The sequence below is a fragment of the Asparagus officinalis genome, chromosome 5 (assembly GCF_001876935.1).
Source record: "Asparagus officinalis chromosome 5, Aspof.V1, whole genome shotgun sequence".
NCBI classification, from domain to species: Eukaryota; Viridiplantae; Streptophyta; class Magnoliopsida; order Asparagales; family Asparagaceae; genus Asparagus; species Asparagus officinalis.
In genome coordinates this window covers 78,919,965-78,937,771 of record NC_033798.1, presented here as the reverse complement: position 1 = coordinate 78,937,771, position 17,807 = coordinate 78,919,965, and the positions used below count along the sequence as shown (strand labels likewise).

The following is a 17,807-nucleotide window of genomic DNA, read 5'->3' as shown; positions in this document are numbered from 1 at the left end:
TGAGCTGCTCTTTCTAGACAGATATAGCAAGTTTATTATCTTATAGTGACTGAATATCTTAAAATTTATTAGTATTCTTAGAGCCTGAGCGAACTAACATCTTCAAACTAATTCTGAAATTGTTTACTATACTGGATGATCTATCTCCAGGAGACACAAAAATCCATGACTTGTTTTATTTCTTAAACAAGGAGCTGAGCGTAATTAAACCCCTTATCAAGAGAACAATTATCAACATCATCCCTCTCTTTTGTGTTCACTTGCAGACTTTTTCTTTTATATCTTGAAATAGGATTCATGATCCTGATATTAAAAGCTCTTTCAGTAAATAAACTAAATAGATCTTATTTGTCTTATATAGTTATATTATGCTGTCATATTTACTGTTGGAATCCGATTGTCCAATTCATTTTCTGTATTTTCCCTTTTTTTTATTTCTCTTCTTAACAATTACTTATGCAACTAAGGATAAAAGTTATTGCTTGATGTATTGCTATGATGAAATCTGTAGAAAATGAAACCATTGTTATATTTCTTTTGGCTTGTTAAATAATACTCTTCGACTTTCTTTTTGAAAATAGTTTTCGTATTTTATTTCGCTTTAGGGACATATTGCGTAAAAGATCCTTCTTGAGGATGTTGGTACAACATATTTTCTTGTTTCTTTCTTTCACTCAAAAAAAAAAAAAAGGATTGGAAGGAAAAGATTTTTTCACAAAAAAAGAAAGGTTGTTTTTCTCTTTTAATACAATAAATAACATAAACTAGAAATTTGATATACTTTTTAAGTAAAGGGTCTAATTTCTGCAATTTGGGATATGCTAGATAAACCGATCTCATTTTGTGTGTTGCAGCGGTATGTTGCACTTAAAGTTCAGAAAAGTGCACAACATTATACTGAGGCAGCCATGGATGAAATAAAAATCCTTAAGCAAATTGCTGAGGGTGATCCAGATGACACCCGATGCGTTGTTAAGCTCCTTGACCACTTCAAGCATTCTGGTCCAAACGGTCATCACGTCTGCATGGTGTTTGAATTCCTTGGTGACAATCTTCTCTCCTTAATCAAATACACGGATTATCGAGGAATTCCGCTCGCAATGGTCAAAGAAATATGCCGCCATGTTCTTGTTGGCCTAGACTATCTCCATCGTCAACTCTCCATCATTCACACAGACCTCAAACCTGAAAATATTCTTCTTGTATCTACCATTGACCCTACCAAAGATCCACGCCGATCTGATTCTCCCCCTATTATTCCCGTTATGAAGACTGAGGACCCAATTCCTAAAACCCAGACACCGTCAAATGGGGACTTGACACGTAACCAGAAGAAGAAAATTCGAAGGAAGGCCAAGAAGGCTGCTGCTGCCACTTCAGGCACTGGTACTTCTTTGGCTGTAGCGGATCATGATGGATCTCAGGAAAAAGGAAGTTCGAGTGGTGCAAGTGATAGTGCTGGTGGTGGAGTTGAGAATGGGGCAGGGCAAGGGTCAAGAAGAGGGAGCAAAGGGACAAGAAGGAAAATGGCATTGGAGGTTGACCCAAAGTGCAAGCTAGTGGACTTTGGTAATGCTTGCTGGACGTACAAGCAGTTCACAAATGATATCCAGACTAGGCAATATAGGTGTCCTGAAGTTCTGCTGGGGTCCAAATACTCAACATCTGCTGATCTATGGTCGTTTGCGTGCATCTGTTTTGAGCTTGCTACAGGGGATGTGCTCTTTGATCCACACAGTGGGGACAATTTTGATCGGGATGAGGTATAAAATATTATTACCTTTTATTTTTGTCCTCTTACTTCAGTATCTATGGATTTTTTTTTGTTGAAGCTCTAGACTTTTAGCATATATGATGAGATAGTCATTTTAAGCCCACTTTCAGTATCTTAACTTTTTTTGTCAGTAATTCTCCGGATTACACGGTATAATTGACAGTGTTTCTAATTGTTCTAATTTATTTTAGTGGACTTGTGTAACTCTCTTGACCTTTACAGAGTTGTACCTTGTCTTAGCCAATAAGGATTCTAGCCTAGGTGATAAGATATTATGTTTTTCAGCATTGGTTCGAGGAAAAAAAACATCAGCATACTATTCTTTTAGGATTAGTTTTGTATATTTGTCATATTTTTGTACTTTTTTTGTTACCATTCATTTAAAAATATTGTTAAGTTTACACAGGCATGGGTTCGGGAGAATCTGACAACATAAAATCCTTTAGAAAAAACTATATATAGCTGTTTACACATGCAAATTTGTTTCTGGTATGTGACAATTAATCTGTTGAAATGACTGATAGTTTTTTTACTTGATATAATGTACACATGGGTGATGTCATCACATGGAATAGGTCATGATTTAACGACTTGTCGTGGTATTGGAATCTCATGTAAGTATCCTAGAGTTGAGACGTCGACAAACTAAAATTGAAATTATGGGTAGATTTTCCCAAAAAAGAAATACAGATGATAGTAATTGAAAGGCAGAAGCTGGTCAATTATAGAATAAGATGCAAGAAGGATGCAGCACTCTATAGGTTGTGGCACATCAAGGAGTGCATTTGACTTCTTAATATATGAGCTTCTTTCTTACTATTTAGCAGTCCTCCAGTGGTCGTTTAGATTATCTGAGATTGATAGAGGAGAATTGATTAGGTTCTTGGTAGCAGGACAGGCTTGCTTAGTTGGCCTTTTAGGATATGTAAGCATACGAAAACCTCTCCTCCAAGCTGTACATCAGAGTTCATGTATCATGTTACTGATGAATGGTTCACGCAGCATACGGTCTATAATTATGGGGAAGTCTTCTTTTTTCAAAGTTCAAACATATATGCAGTAGGCTGAATTATATGTAGTTGGAAATATTTTAGAAACTTAGTTCTTATGTCAAAACAGCATAAGGTTCAATTGACAAGTCATTAGATCTATCTCATACTTTTGACGTCATGCGGATGGACTAAGCCAATTATTAAAATTTTCTGCTTTATTTTTAAATCATCTATGATGCAGAAGACTATAACTCTCCTATTTGGTTACTTATTATTATTTTTTCTATATGGCTTCTTACTACCCCGTAACTTTGTTAGTTATGCTGATGATTATCGAGTGCTTCTTCACATTTACTCGTGGACCTGTCAAAAACGACATAAGTATGCAAACATGTGTGTCAATTTGTAGTACCTAATATGTGTAGTTTGGATGCATGAGCTATCGGTTTACCATGTTTATTCATAGAGACCATACACAGGTTAAAATTCTTACTGTATACTTTGTTGTTAGAAGTTTGCACATTATGTTCCTTCGGTCCATAGAGACATTGTTTTGAAGAAAAGATTGAGGATAACTCTTAATTGCAATCTCTTACAGCCTCTTATAAGATTTAGCTTTGCTCACCTCACCTTGTTTTAGTAAGACTCCTGAAAGAGGAAGTCTTGTTTAATTCTGTTGTTTAATTCTGTTTATGTTATGCATGGTTTTATGGACATTTAAACCGTTCAATTTGCCATATGATCTGCCTCTTTCTAGAAAACTGTTGGCGAAGTTTTTGTCATTGCATACATCTGAACTTAGTATCTTCTTTACTTTTTTTGGATAAGTTAGCGGTACCCTTCCTAAATTCTCACCTTCCTTCCAGAATGCTAATCTATGATTTTTTTTCCTGTATATATATATATCAACAGTAGATGATTTTTTTAATAGAAAACTGGTGAGAAATACTTATTTAATAACCAAGGGATTTTGGGACAACTATTTGTGACATTATCATCATAACATTTCAAAGGCAATTTTTTTTCAGACGAGAATATTTTCTGATTTGTATAAGTAATTTGGTGACCTATAACAAGCTGTGTTGCGTGAACCCATCTCAGCTATGTAATTGGTACTTGATTTATTTTGTTGGATACTTTTTGATGTCCTAAAATCTGCCACTTCCTAAACATATTGAAGATGGATCAGAAATATATTTGTTTCTATGAAGTTAGAACCTATAATGCATGAGTGATAATTTTCAAATTCTATTTGACTTCTAGATGCACTTATATTGTCCACTTTTTGGTTAGTTGTGAGATATTAATTTATATGACTTGAAAAGTATATTTTATCGTGGAATATTTCTTTTTTAACTGGTATATTCTATGCATAACACTCTTGTCTTCAAGTTATACTGGAAGTAATAAAGAACCAGATTCCTGCAGAGCATTAGCATCAAGACAAAGGATATAAATCTCACTCATGATTAGAGATCCCAGTCATCTTCAATGCACAAACAAATTCAATTATGCTAGTCCAAGGAGGAAAAAAAACCTAGTATCTTCCTATTGCTTTTGGATTTAGGCTTGAGATGTCTATCTGGATGAAGACTTAAGGTCGGGAAGGCGAGATGGAGCTAGTACTCATATGTGCTGCACATACGGGCACATGAACTTGTGTGAATTCATGCATAGATAGCACATTGGCACAACTTAATGGCTCGCTATGCACGGGGGACATGCGTCTGACCTAAATTTGAATACAAGTCAAACAAGCTGTTAACAAAATTGACAAGTTAGCACAAATCTGAATTTTTTTATATGTAGAACTAGCAGCTGAACATCAAAGTAAACTGTATCAACTAAAAGTAAAACGTTTGTAACATGCGTAGTAAAAGTAAGATAATGAAGGGCATCAAATGGATGGAATGTATAATTATTTTGTTATTTATGTTAATATCTCGAATTAGAAATAGTTACATAAATTATAGAGTATTTTATGTACAGTCTATTAAGGGGTGTAAAAAGTAAGAAAATGTCAGACAAGTAACTAATTTTACTTGCACCATAACATCAATAACCTAAAGACAAAGGATATGCTCTGGGGCCTAACTACAATAAGAATGGACCAGAACATCACGGTTTCTAGCTAATGCAAATTCTATTTAATGAGACCTTCACATTATGTAAGCTTTGAACTAGTGATCTATGATGCACGGATACGGATACAGGAGACGGATATGACACGGACACGGATACGGGATATGGCAAAATCCAAAAAAATAGGATACGGGGCTACGACGAGGATTTTTTTAATTATTATTATATATAGAAAAATTTATAAAATTCAACTAACAATCTAAATTACAAATCTATCACAAAATAACAAGTTTGTAAACAAAAAGGAATTTGAGTACATACTCATTCTATCACAAAATAACAAGTTTGTAAACAAAAAGGAATTGGAGTACATACTCTACTCATTCTACCACAACATAACAAGTTTGTAAACAAAAAATACATCAAGATGAAGTGAAAGCTAGTTCGATGACTTCTTCATTGTATTCATCATCAGCAAACAATACAGCCTCCATGGTGGGTTCATCAAGAGACAAGGTGGCGACATCAAGAATACCGGCACCCTGAAATGAGTCGAATGCATCTCCACCAATATCCCACAGCTTCGATTCTCCTTCTTGATATTCTTGGGATGATCGAGAAAGCAAACGAAGATTGCTATGCACATACACAAGATCTTCTGCCCTTACGGATATGACACGGACACGGATACGGGATATGGCAAAATCCAAAAAAATAGGATACGGGGCTACGACGAGGATTTTTTTAATTATTATTATATATAGAAAAATTTATAAAATTCAACTAACAATCTAAATTACAAATCTATCACAAAATAACAAGTTTGTAAACAAAAAGGAATTTGAGTACATACTCATTCTATCACAAAATAACAAGTTTGTAAACAAAAAGGAATTGGAGTACATACTCTACTCATTCTACCACAACATAACAAGTTTGTAAACAAAAAATACATCAAGATGAAGTGAAAGCTAGTTCGATGACTTCTTCATTGTATTCATCATCAGCAAACAATACAGCCTCCATGGTGGGTTCATCAAGAGACAAGATGGCAACATCAAGAATACCGGCACCCTGAAATGAGTCGAATGCATCTCCACCAATATCCCACAGCTTCGATTCTCCTTCTTGATATTCTTGGGATGATCGAGAAAGCAAACGAAGATTGCTATGCACATACACAAGATCTTCTGCCCTTGCTGGTGTCATCTTGTTCCTCTTCAGAGAGAATGAATATGTACTCCAATTCCTTTCGCAACAAGAGGATGAGCATGGTTGGCCTAGAAGCTTTAAGGCCAATGCTTGAAGATTTGGAGTTGAGGATCCATAGAGCGCCCACCATGATTTTGGATCTATCAATCCTCTATCAGCAAGAGAATCTGGATCCCTAAAAGTGTCAAGAGCGGCCGAGAATCTAGCATATTCCATGTTAACCGTTATCCGTTCATCGGTATTAGGATAATATCTCCTCAGACACTTGGACCTTTCCGAAAAGATCTCCTCATCCTGATGGGGTGCTTGCCGATGGATATTCTCATTGAGCCATGTCTCGTGATAATATCTATTAAAGTTTAATATTGAATTAGATATTATTAATAAAAATTATCACATCAAAAATAATAAATTGATACATAATCTAAATTATTACCTTGGATTCAAAGAGTGCGCCAAGCACTAAAGTGGCGTGTTGCTCTTATTCCATCTATCCTCCAAGATCTTGTGTACGACATCATAAAATGAAGAGGGATCATTTTCTCTTTTGCTCTCATGTTTATAAATAACAACCTTCACCTTCTCAATCATTGTATCCCACATATCATATACCAAATGAATGCTAGGCTTGTCGGTATCGGTGAGTCGAATCATATCATATATAGGAGCAGTGAAAGCAATAATATAATCCACCCTATCCCACCACAAATCATCAATCACTTTCTCCTTAACAAACTGTGCTTTTTCCACATCATCATCTCTGTACAAGCTCCAACGGTCGCTAAGAACCATATCTTAGAGGCTTCTGTTGATCACCGTGAACCTTTTTAGCATGATGATCCATGAAGCAAATCGAGTATCAGCAATTGAAAGAAGCTTCATCTTCGAATGCTCATTGAACATAACCAGCCTCATTGAGTGATTCATGATGAAGTTCTTAATCATCAAAGCATCATCATATACCTTTGTAATCCAACTGCACTCTGCATAAGGAATTGCATTAGCCTCTGTATTTTTCGCAGCACAAATATTCTTAAGGGCAAGATTGAGGGTGTGAACAACACATGGAGTCCAGAAGATGTGTGGAAATTTGCCCTCCACAACTGCCCCTGCGACCTTGCATGCCGAAGCATTATCAGTAATGATTTGGATCACATTTTGAGACCCCACCTCTCTAATGCAAGCTTCAAACTTCTCTGCAATGAAATATTTATTCTTCTGCTCTCCCTTAGCATTCACGCAGTGCAAGAATATTGGTCCGTTGTCTGAGACCGCAATAAAATTTATCAGTGGCCTCCTCTGTGCATCTGCCCAACCATCACTATACAAATAGAGACCCCTTTCTTCTTCCATAAACAAGAATAGGATTGTAGATCTGTGACTTGCTCAGTTGCTCAACAGTATCACGAAGCTACATAAACAAAAAAAAGTTAGTTTTTTCAAAAAAAAAAAAAAACTAAGATAAGAGAGACTGAGAGGGACGGAGAAATTGAGAGATAGAAAGAGACTGAGAGGGAAAAGGAGAATAAGAGAGATGAAGAGATCGACAGAGAGAGACGAACAGAAAAGAGAACGATTCAGAGAGAGGGAGACTCAGAGAGGAGAGATTGAGAGAGAGACTGAGAGAGAAAAGGAGAGAAAGATAATAAGAGAGAGACTGAGAGAGAGAGAGAGACAGAGAGAGAGACTACGGAGAGATCAACAGAGAGGGAGAGAAACGAAGATCGAGAGAGAGAGACTGACCTGTGATTTTTAGAACGAGCGTCGAGGACGAGGAGATCTTCGTCGAGCGTCGAGGTCGAGGACGAGGAGATCTTCGTCGAGCATCGAGGACGAGGACGAGGAGATCTTCGTCGAGCGTCGAGGACGAGATCTGTGATTTTGAGGGAGTGACGAGGACGATTCGAGTCCCAAACCGTCGGCGTCAGGTAAGTGAAAATTAGGGTTTAGTTTTGGGGTTTAGGTTTGGGTTTCGGGTTTACGTGTTTCTTCATTTGTTTTTTTTCCTTTGGTTTCGCCGTATCCCAGTCGTGTCCCAAACCCCATTTGACCGTGTCCCCCTTAGTTTGACCATTGACCCGTGTCGGACACGGATTGACTGTGTCACGTACCGTGCACGAATCCATGTCCGATTCGAGTCGGACACGGATTCGTGGCCTCCGGGGGTGAATCCATGCTTCATAGCTAGTGATGAACCACTATTTGATTAAGAATTGTCATATGACTCATATCACTAATGTACTTGTATTCTTATAGTTACTCTCTGCATTTTAAACTTCATAGATCATGCCAATCAGGTTGGTCAATTTTCTTATTTCGTGTTAAGCCAGAATTTTTGAGGTCTTTTTTTGCTGATGTATATTAGCCTAACTGAAATTAAGATCATTATTCTGTTGATGAAAGATTGAAGCTGTGTGAGGGACTTGTTCCCTCTACCTTAAAGCTCTGGTACCATCTAAAGCTTTTTCTATGTTGGAGCCGCCAGATATCCCAAGTTTTTCCTAATAAAGTGCAGTTCCAGCTTTGAGCTTGTCAAATGACTTGAAAGTGTTTTGCTGCATGCTTCTTCTCACTGTTTCCCCCCTTGGAAATCTCATGCCAAATCTTTGCCCATATCAAGGCATCTGTACAAGTCAGAAGGCTTCTGAAAAGCAGCTTTTGGGTCATAGAATTATTCTAATGCAGATCTTTTCTTATTTTGCTTACTACTACAACTTCATCCTACAAATAGGGCCATCCTTCTATAATTTCAGACTTTCCAGCTATAGCAACTCTGACTGTACTACAAAACTAGACTATAATTGTAAGGAATTATCCAAATAAAATATTGAAGGAAATAAATAAATCCTGATTAGCATAGTCTCCAATTAATTGCATATACACTGTAAATTTTGCTTGTCTCATGTCATAAAGCATACCAATCATTTCATGTAACTCTTCTGTCAGACACATTGTTGAAGTTGGGTATGGCTCCGCTCCTGCCATTCATTGTATAGATTCAAGATGCAATGAAACCCCAGTTAAATCTGCAGCAGCATCTTATGCATATGGGACGACTACGGACCAAAATAGTGATGCCTAGTGCTTCCTGTTAGATGAACCATAGAGGTTCCTCAGTAATATTTGGATGTAAAATGCTGATATTTCTCACTATCTTTCCAGCATGCCTCTACATGGCCAGTGAATTATAGTTTCTTAAAGGATAAATTTAAAGTTTTCCGTCTACTGAATTACTTAATAACTTGATATATACATGCATTTGGAGTCTAAGTTGGTAAAGGGTCTGGTTTATAAGCATTAAAGATAACCCTATATGATATGGTTTACCTTTATTATTGTCCTAAATTTCTGATTATTTCAGAAATTTTGTTTGCAATAACTAGTATGGAAATATTTTGAGGGGGGAAAAAACTATAAATGATATTTCCAGCATGGGGAAAAAACGGGTTTACCTGAATCGGAAGCTATCGACTTGCTTGTGGAAATGATACTTGTCGGAGGGAATAAAATACTGGTTTACTTACTAGTGCTACTGCGACTTTACGTCTTAAATGTTAGACATATTTGTTGATAGTGTCGTACTGTTATCACTCGATTTATTTCATTGTTATCTCTTTTCCCCCTTTTTGACTTCATTGTTTCCTTTATTTGTTGAGGTTCAGTTATTTGATAAAAATTTTAATTTGATTTTTGTTTAGTGACTATATAAAAAAATTTAATTTTATTTTTGTTTAGTGACTACAAAGTTCAGTTAGCTCATGTTAGAACCTTCTCCAAAACTATTGATTTTGCAGTGCAGATTGATTGCACACTTATTAACTATGCAATCTTAATCTGTCATCCCATGCTTCAAAGATTGTGGAATTATTTCTATACCATTTTTATTTTATTTATTTATTTATTTATTATTATTGTTATTATTTTGTGATACCATTGTTCCCATTTATGTCTGATGCATATGGTTCTGATAAATTGTACTAACTTCATCAGAAAGAGTAGTTCTAATTTGAAAAGAAGGATCTATGTTATGTTCCTGTAATAACTAAATCACATTTTTCTAAACTTTGTATCGCAAAATTCTTTTTCTTAAATTGCGAACTTGTGACTTTGAGAGGAAACTTCAACGGATGTATTTAGATTTACACCAAAATCCTTTATGAAAAATTTCACGGAACTAATTATTTCTCTCCTGCTTGTAGGACCATTTGGCGTTGATGATGGAGCTCCTTGGAATGATGCCTCGAAAGGTACTCCATCTTATAAATTGTCTTTTTAAGGTTCTTAATTTGAATGCTCTCTTAAATAAAGTTGTTAATGGTACCCAATAACATTCGTCTTTAAAATGTTTATTTTGTTTGGACATTACACTCATGAGTTCATGGGTTTTTGTTGGAGATATCTGGGTCCAAACTCCATACCTTCCAGGTCTCCAACTATCCAAAGATAATATCAATATTTTATGCGGTATGCAATTATACAATTTATTATTTGTTCATTGGCACTTTCAAAACAACGTTATAAAAGATGTTAAGGTGGCGCAAGGCAGCTGAGGTCCTGCCTAATGCCTTGCCTATTGCCCCTGTCCTACAAGTGAACAAAGCATATAACAAAGGAAAAAAAAATGATATTCAAATAAAATGCCAGGTGGCAGGAAGTAGCCATGGTCAATGGTCCCTAGTTTATGTGAAAATGAACTCTATATATTAAAGGGATTGCAGTAGTTGTAATAAATGCAATCATTCTATTTAGGTATCTGATAAAAGGATAGCTTACACAGTCACAAGTTGTTACTTCATGCTGCCAGCATTCCTTTGATTGAAATCAGAAGTCTCAATATGGGCCTTGTTGGCTTAAATTACGGAGGAAATGGTAATTCTGGTTTGATCTTGAATTATGACATACCGTCAAATTGGTCTCTTGGTTTGTTGCATACTAGAGCTCTTAAAAATGTGAATCATTTTTCATGGCTGGCTTTAAAAAATGGTCGATTTTTAAAACTTTCATGCCTCTTAAAAATGATGGATGGTGACTCAGTAGACTGGAAATAACTACAAGGGCTTAATGGGTTAAAATATTGTTAAAGGCTTCTTAGAAATGTCAGGTAAACATTAGGGGCTGATTTCACTTTGAATACTTGCCTCTTCTTTTAAAAACTCTGCTTTTGCTTCCACTGCATGATTATGCCAATTTATTATTATTTTTTACCTCTTCAGATCGCCTTGGGTGGCCGATACTCCCGGGACTTCTTCAACAGATATGGCGATTTGAGACACATTCGCCGCCTCAGATTCTGGCCTCTTCACAAAGTTCTTATGGAAAAATACGACTTCAGCGAGCAAGATGCCACAGACATGGCCGATTTTCTTGTCCCAGTACTTGACTTTGTCCCCGAGAAGCGACCATCTGCTGCACAATTACTTATTCATCCTTGGCTGGATGCAGGGCCAAGGCTTTGTCAGCCCACAGCAGAGCCTTCAGATGATAAGCAGAAAAAGGATAAGGATGAAAGAGAGGCGATGGCAACAGAACTTGGTAATATTGCCATTGGTGGTCAATCTCATAGTAAACTGAACAAAGCTGGTACTGCTGTTTCTCGGTAGTGATTTTTTTTTTCATGATATTTTTGGGCTGTCTGGTTTGGGATTTAGGGTTTATGGATGGTGTAAGAGTGAAGGTTAGTGAGTGTTAGAATTGTACTAGTAGGTGGATTCAAGCAATTTGTTTGGGACTGTTGAAGACTGTCCCGCTGGTTTGGACATTTGATTTATTTTGGCTTGGAGTATTTGATTTTTATCTCTATATGAGAAAGGCTCCCTTTTCTTCAAAATCCTCCAAGCTATATTCTTCTATGCAACCTGTTCTATTGATCAAACTGTAATCTAAACTGTGACTGCAATTCCCTCCTTTTATTTTATACGTACATCCTTGAGTGTTTTGATATATAGCTGAACAAAATTGGTTTGCATACCATATGTTTTGAGTGCGAATCCTATTAAAACGCATGTTTCGAGCGGTAAAGGTGAACCTTTGTAATTCCCCATTGTTCCCATTGATGTTGGCTCTCAAGCTTGATAGAAGTTTTCAAGATGGTTGTGTGATGTATTCTCTTCTTGGTTGATGTAGTGGAAAAAGCTCTCTTCTTGTCGGTGGATTTAGGCACATTTGGCCAAACCACGTTATATTGGTTACCCATTGTGTTTGATTGTTTGTTATTTATTCCACATTTATATTCTTCTTTCATGTTGATCTTGAGCTTGGATTATGGTCTTTAGTTTCCCAATACTATGCACTGCAATCAAGTAGAATAAACATCAAATAACAGACGAGTACAAGTGGACCCCAAATTGAATTTCAATTCATCTAAAATAATAAGCTTTAGCTATGATTTTTATTTAAAAAGAACCGACAAATACAAACTGAAACAAATCAGCAATTACCGCGCTCGCATTTATACATCCATTCCTAAAACGAGAATACCGAAAACGCCAAATAGAGCTGCAACAGCAAATGCCAGCACTGCCGACGGTGAAGAACCGGAAGACTTATGATCAGAACCACCCTTTGAAGAAGAGTCAGATGAACCGCCGTCGCCACCGTGAGGCAAATCCGCCGTATCAACCTTATCGAACATAATCGTAAAATTGCACGTGCCCTGCGACGCGTTTTTCGTCGTCACTGTCGCCAATCCATCGAAATCACAGCTCTTGTCGCTCTGATTCTGGTTCTGGTAGTACAAGTTGAACACGTATGATGCCTTCCCTGTCTCGTCGAGCGCTCCGCAGGATGACCCGTTGGCGAGCGGCGTGCAATCCGCCCGATCGCAAGCGTACTTCATAGCGTCAGGAATCTTACTAACATCCTTAGCGTCTGGCTTCACTACGCACCATTTTGCCGGAAAATACTCAACACCCGTCGCCGACACGGGCATTTTGGGCTCTCCCGTGCCCGCGAGATCCATTGGAAACTTTGGCTGCCCGTCGACCGTGAAAATCCCCCAGTGCCGCTCGAAATCCCCTGGCAATACGCTCTTCTGATCCTCATCATATAATCCGAACATGTATACTTCGAAAGTCGAATTTGGCCGCAGCGGCGTTCCTTCCTTCTTCGTGAGCTTCGCCAACAACCCGTCGTAGAATCGCTGAGCTATTTGCACGTTCGCGTTAACGTTGCCGTCGGTGGGCCATCCGACCTCTCCGATGATGATGTCAAGTCCGCCGCAGTCGACTTTCTTGAGGGCGGAGACAAGGGTGTCGAAGTTGGCGTCAAAGACGTTGGTGTACTTTATGTCGTGGTCGACAACAGGGTTGGCTTTGGCGTCGAAGAAGGCGAAGTCGAGGGGGAAGTTTGGGGAGGTGTAGTAGCTGAGGAAGGGGTAGATGTTGACGGTGAAGGGGTTTGAGGTCTCGTTGAGGAACTTGACGATGTCGGTCATGAGGGGGGCGACGTCGGCACGGAAGTAGCCGGCAGAGGGGACGGGGTTGTCGTATGGGGACTCGTAGACGTCGGCGTTGAGGGGGATGGTGACTTTGACGGTGTCACCGAGGCCCGCCTCCCCGAGGGCCTTCTGTATGTTTTTGAGGGCCGGGAATGTTGTGCTTGTGAACTGGTCCTTGTAGAAGCGGAGGAAGGGCTCGTTGCCGACGGCGACACAACTGTCAGAATCAAGAAAAACTTATTAATAGCTTTCAAAATGATGAAAAACATATACATCTTTCAAATGTTTTTTTTTTTTTGACAAAGATTGTTGGAAGAAATTACATAATTCTTTTTGTTTTTGTTTTTGGGGGTTTCTGAGTTAGGCACTTTTTCTTATTTAACAGAAAAAACTTCGCAAAGTTTTTAACCTTTTCGAGTAATTTGAAGGTAATTGTTCATGTTTGTCAGAAGAAAATTTGCACAATTGACCACAAGCGCACACAACCTACAAAACTCCTCTGTGAAATTAATCATCAAAAAACTTGGGAGTGAAAAAAAAAACATAACAAATCATATGCATATATATATGTATAACATATTAGTCTTCTAATAAATGGGAAAAAAACAATTTCTCCTGAAGCCGTAGGAATTCAATCTAATACCATTTATAAACAACGTGGTAACCAAGCTATTTATGAGAAAACAATCTAAAAGCAGACGCAAAATCTATAAAACTTACGTAATTTTGACCCCGTCTTTATCTTTCACATTATACTTCTCAACATTGTTCTTCACCCACTCCTTAGCCTTATCATAATCTCCAACTTCAGGGAGATCATTGTTAAAGACTGCGATCATAACCTCAATCCCAGACCCAGCCAAAGCATTAAGGACGGTATCATTGGCGTCGAAAAGCTTCACCTTCTTGATTCCATTGTCCTGCAAAAGCTTAACTGTCGTTGCTGGAGGCAATGGCCTCAACGCAATCGTTCCCCAATTCACTCCGAGGCCTTCAACAAAAGGACCACAGAGGGCAATGAAAAATGCCAATGTAAGTAATTGGAGAAATTTCATACCTTTTTTTTTCTTATGAAATTGGTATGAAAGATGCAATAATATGAGGACTAGTTGAAGGCTTTATATATACGTGGGAATAAAGGAGAAGAGAGGAAGAAGAGGTGAATGATATTAACTGAAGGAAAACAAGAACAACTGTGCCTTGTGTTTAATAATAGAAAAGCCATGAGAAAAAATAGGCGGGTTTTCTAAATTTAGCACGAAATTTGTGGTTCTAGGAGAGAAATCATCCTGTTCACAGAAAAACAAGAGGAAAATTTCTATGGTTAAAATAGTAAAACTAGACTTAATAGAACGAAAGTTGAGAAGAGATGGGAGGTGTGCTACATATTCTCTAGATTCCGTAGATGTCATGTCTAAATTTTGGAACGTTTTTGTTTTAATTAAGAAACTTTAGGGATTTTCTAGCTGTTTTAAGAGAATTAAAATTATTTATTTTAACTTATTAGCTGATTCCAAATAAAGAAGGAAACGGTTTGTTTTTGAAACAGAAAAACGCGGGAAAGAATAGAAGAGAATTCGGTCGTCCATGTTGGCGCAATCCTAGTTTAGTGGGGTCCGTGACCGGGTCCCACGTTGCAACGAGTAAGGATTATAATGCTTAAGTTTCGCCATTATGCTAATCGTGGGTCCCATGTTTAGGGAGTAATTTTATTTACGACCGTGTTCAAGCTTTCAAGTTCCAACACATTACTGAAGTAATATTTCCCATTATATACGAGTTTCCAACACCAATATAGGACTAGATATTTCTATAAAATATAAAAAACTTTAGAAGACAATGAAGGAATATAATGATTTAGTTATGAAAGAATAGTTAGGGGGAAAAAAGAAAAAAAACAGGGTAGGATATAAAGTAGGATATAAAAGATAGCTTGGCTTCGATGCACCGAAAATGAGTTTTTATTTAATCTTTAATTAAAAGGGTAAAATAGGTATTTAATGTTTATCATCTTCAATTCTCCCTTCTTCACAATTTTTTCCTCTCTTCGTTTTTAATTCCACGTAGCTAGTACTAATCCATGCGTATTTAATAATTAGTTTCTTCAATTTGCCCAATATTGCTCCTCTTCAATCCCTTCATCTTTCTTCTTCTTCAAACTCCAAATTGATGATCATTCAGCCGCCAGTCCCTCGCCCTTCCCCTAACCTCCCTCCCTCCTCCCCCTCTCTCTCTCTCTCTCTCTCTCTCTCTCTCTCTCTCTCCCAATGACGAGGACGTGCGAGGGCGGAGATGGTGGCCACCACCTCTATTTTCATGACACAGTTGAGGGGCGCCGCAAGCATGTATGTGCTGTTTGGCAACGGGTTAAGTGAGGGGTTAAAGAGACTTAATCATTTCTTAGCTTGCTAAAAAAATATTATAGGCTGTCTAAAAATCACAATAGATAGCCGATCCCTATCAAGCCCTGATAATGGAAGTTACAATCAGACGATTTTCTAATCACTGCATCCGCAACTCTGCAACCGCTATAAACACGGCCTCATCTCTGAGATGATTGATCTTGATGGCTGCGACAACAGCGTGACTAATATTATATTAGCAACTATTAGAGATGCTGATGAGCAGTGTAATGATTTCAGAAATAAAAGGTTGGACTTAGTTGGTGAATTGCTTGGTAGAGAGCTGTGGGCAAATATTCGTCCAGAAGACACTATGGATGTTGATTCCCGTCAAGCTCCAACAACGGAAGCTACAATCAAATAGCTTTCGCGCCGACAATCGAAAACGGCAAAGAGGAGACTTTTCATACAGATCGAGAAGAGTTACAATTCGACGATACTTACGACAGCTGATGAAAACTCTATTCAGCGGCCTTCACAATCGATGGTGAGAGTTACAATCTGACGACTCTCATATCAGGCAAAGATCAATAAGCAATGACCTTTGTAATGTCATAATAGACGAGGTTACAAGTCAACAACTGTTGGCCTTCTTGTTTTGATGATGATTTACAAACAATTTACTACTAATGTTATTTGTCTAGTGTTTGTATTTTCATATTTATTATAGACAAACAACGTGTTGGAGGATGGATGAAATAGCGCTTCAACGACGATATCAAATGGAGGTTGGCGGAATTGTGGAGTGAAGCCTGGCAATTCAAGTTAAAGATCAAGTTCAAGCTTCATCCGCAAGTGTACCAAGTCAAGCTTAATTGCAGATCAAGATTGCTTGGGTAATGTAGTTTTAGATTTTATATTATGTGTGTTATATACTCTAAGTTCAAACATACACACACATATATATTTGTGATTTTCGTAACTATAAGTGTTTTTATGCAAAATAAGTTTTGGACTATATTTACATCATAAACAACTTTTATTATGTCCATATAAATATTCCATAAGTTTTCAAAACTTGTTTTGAGTAAAAAATAACAATCACATGTTTTTTCATATATACGTCTTTTAGTGCTTTTGCAGAATACAGTGTTTTTCACAAATTATAAATGCAAATTGAGAAATTATTTTTCTAACATGTTTGTTTTTATGTTTACAAACATTTCTCAAATTTTCATCAAGTTTGGAATTGATTTGTTATGTTTAATGGAATTTACAAAATCATAATTTTCATTCGTGCATGTTCGTGCATGTTTTACAAAATAGATGAGTTTTCATAAATGGGAAATGATATTCAAGAAATTCTTTCTTTGACATGTTTATCTACATGTTTAAAAACTTTCCTCAAAAGTTTACTATTTTTGGAGTTGCTTTACTATGACTAATTGATTTTACAAAATCGTGTATCACAGCAGATTTTCAGAAACTGTATTTCTGTGTTCAAACATTTATTTATCTCAAGTGGGAAATGCTTTTTCATAAATTCTTTCTCTAACATGTGTTTATACATGTCTAGATCATTCCCACAAAATTTCATAATTTTTGGAGTTCATTTACTATTTTAAATTGATTTTAGAAAATAACCACGCACTGCTACAGTAACTCCGGTCGACCGGACCGGTCGACCGGAAATGTCTCTGGAACTTTTCTAGGTTTGAACAGTGCGAGCGGTCGACCGGAAAAAAGGTCGGTCGACCGCCCAGCTCTCAGAATGCCTATAACGGCTATTTTTTTGTATCCGTTGGAGGGGTTTTTGGTCTTTTGGTTTGGGCTTTTGTTTGAGGTATTAGGAGGCTATAAATACCCCCTTATACCTCAGTTTTTCATTATCAAAGAAATGTTCTAAGAAGTTTTTAAACAAGTTTTAAACAAGGGTTTAAGTGTGTTTAAGGGTTTGTTTTGTTTGTGAA

The 17,807-nt window shown here is 37.3% G+C and overlaps 2 protein-coding genes across 2 annotated transcripts in view; one reads left to right on the top strand and one right to left on the bottom strand.

Moving 5' to 3' along the window:
* Nucleotides 1-11,974, top strand: part of LOC109844037 (serine/threonine-protein kinase SRPK-like) — a 14,860-nt gene extending 2,886 nt beyond the window's left edge. Inside the window, exons 2-4 of the mRNA XM_020413045.1 lie at nt 855-1,763; nt 10,260-10,307; nt 11,274-11,974. Of these exons, the coding sequence (XP_020268634.1) occupies nt 855-1,763; nt 10,260-10,307; nt 11,274-11,660 (1,344 nt within the window). The 3' untranslated portion in view covers nt 11,661-11,974. The remainder of the gene's footprint in view (nt 1-854; nt 1,764-10,259; nt 10,308-11,273) is intronic.
* On the bottom strand, nt 12,388-14,671 carry LOC109842957 (glucan endo-1,3-beta-glucosidase 8-like). Its single transcript, XM_020411878.1, has 2 exons — nt 14,216-14,671; nt 12,388-13,712 (listed from the first exon to the last, which is right to left on the bottom strand). Exons 1-2 carry the CDS (start codon nt 14,548-14,550, stop codon nt 12,509-12,511), a joined length of 1,539 nt encoding a protein of 512 aa, XP_020267467.1. The 5' UTR covers nt 14,551-14,671; the 3' UTR covers nt 12,388-12,508.

What these genes read in the sequence shown, in the direction of transcription:
- LOC109842957 (XM_020411878.1), bottom strand. Translation starts at nt 14,550, where the DNA reads ATGAAATTTCTCCAATTACTTACATTGGCATTTTTCATTGCCCTCTGT. An exon ending in AAAGACGGGGTCAAAATTAC is followed by an intron (nt 13,713 to 14,215) that starts GTAAGTTTTATA and finishes TGATTCTGACAG; the next exon opens with TTGTGTCGCCGTCGGCAACG.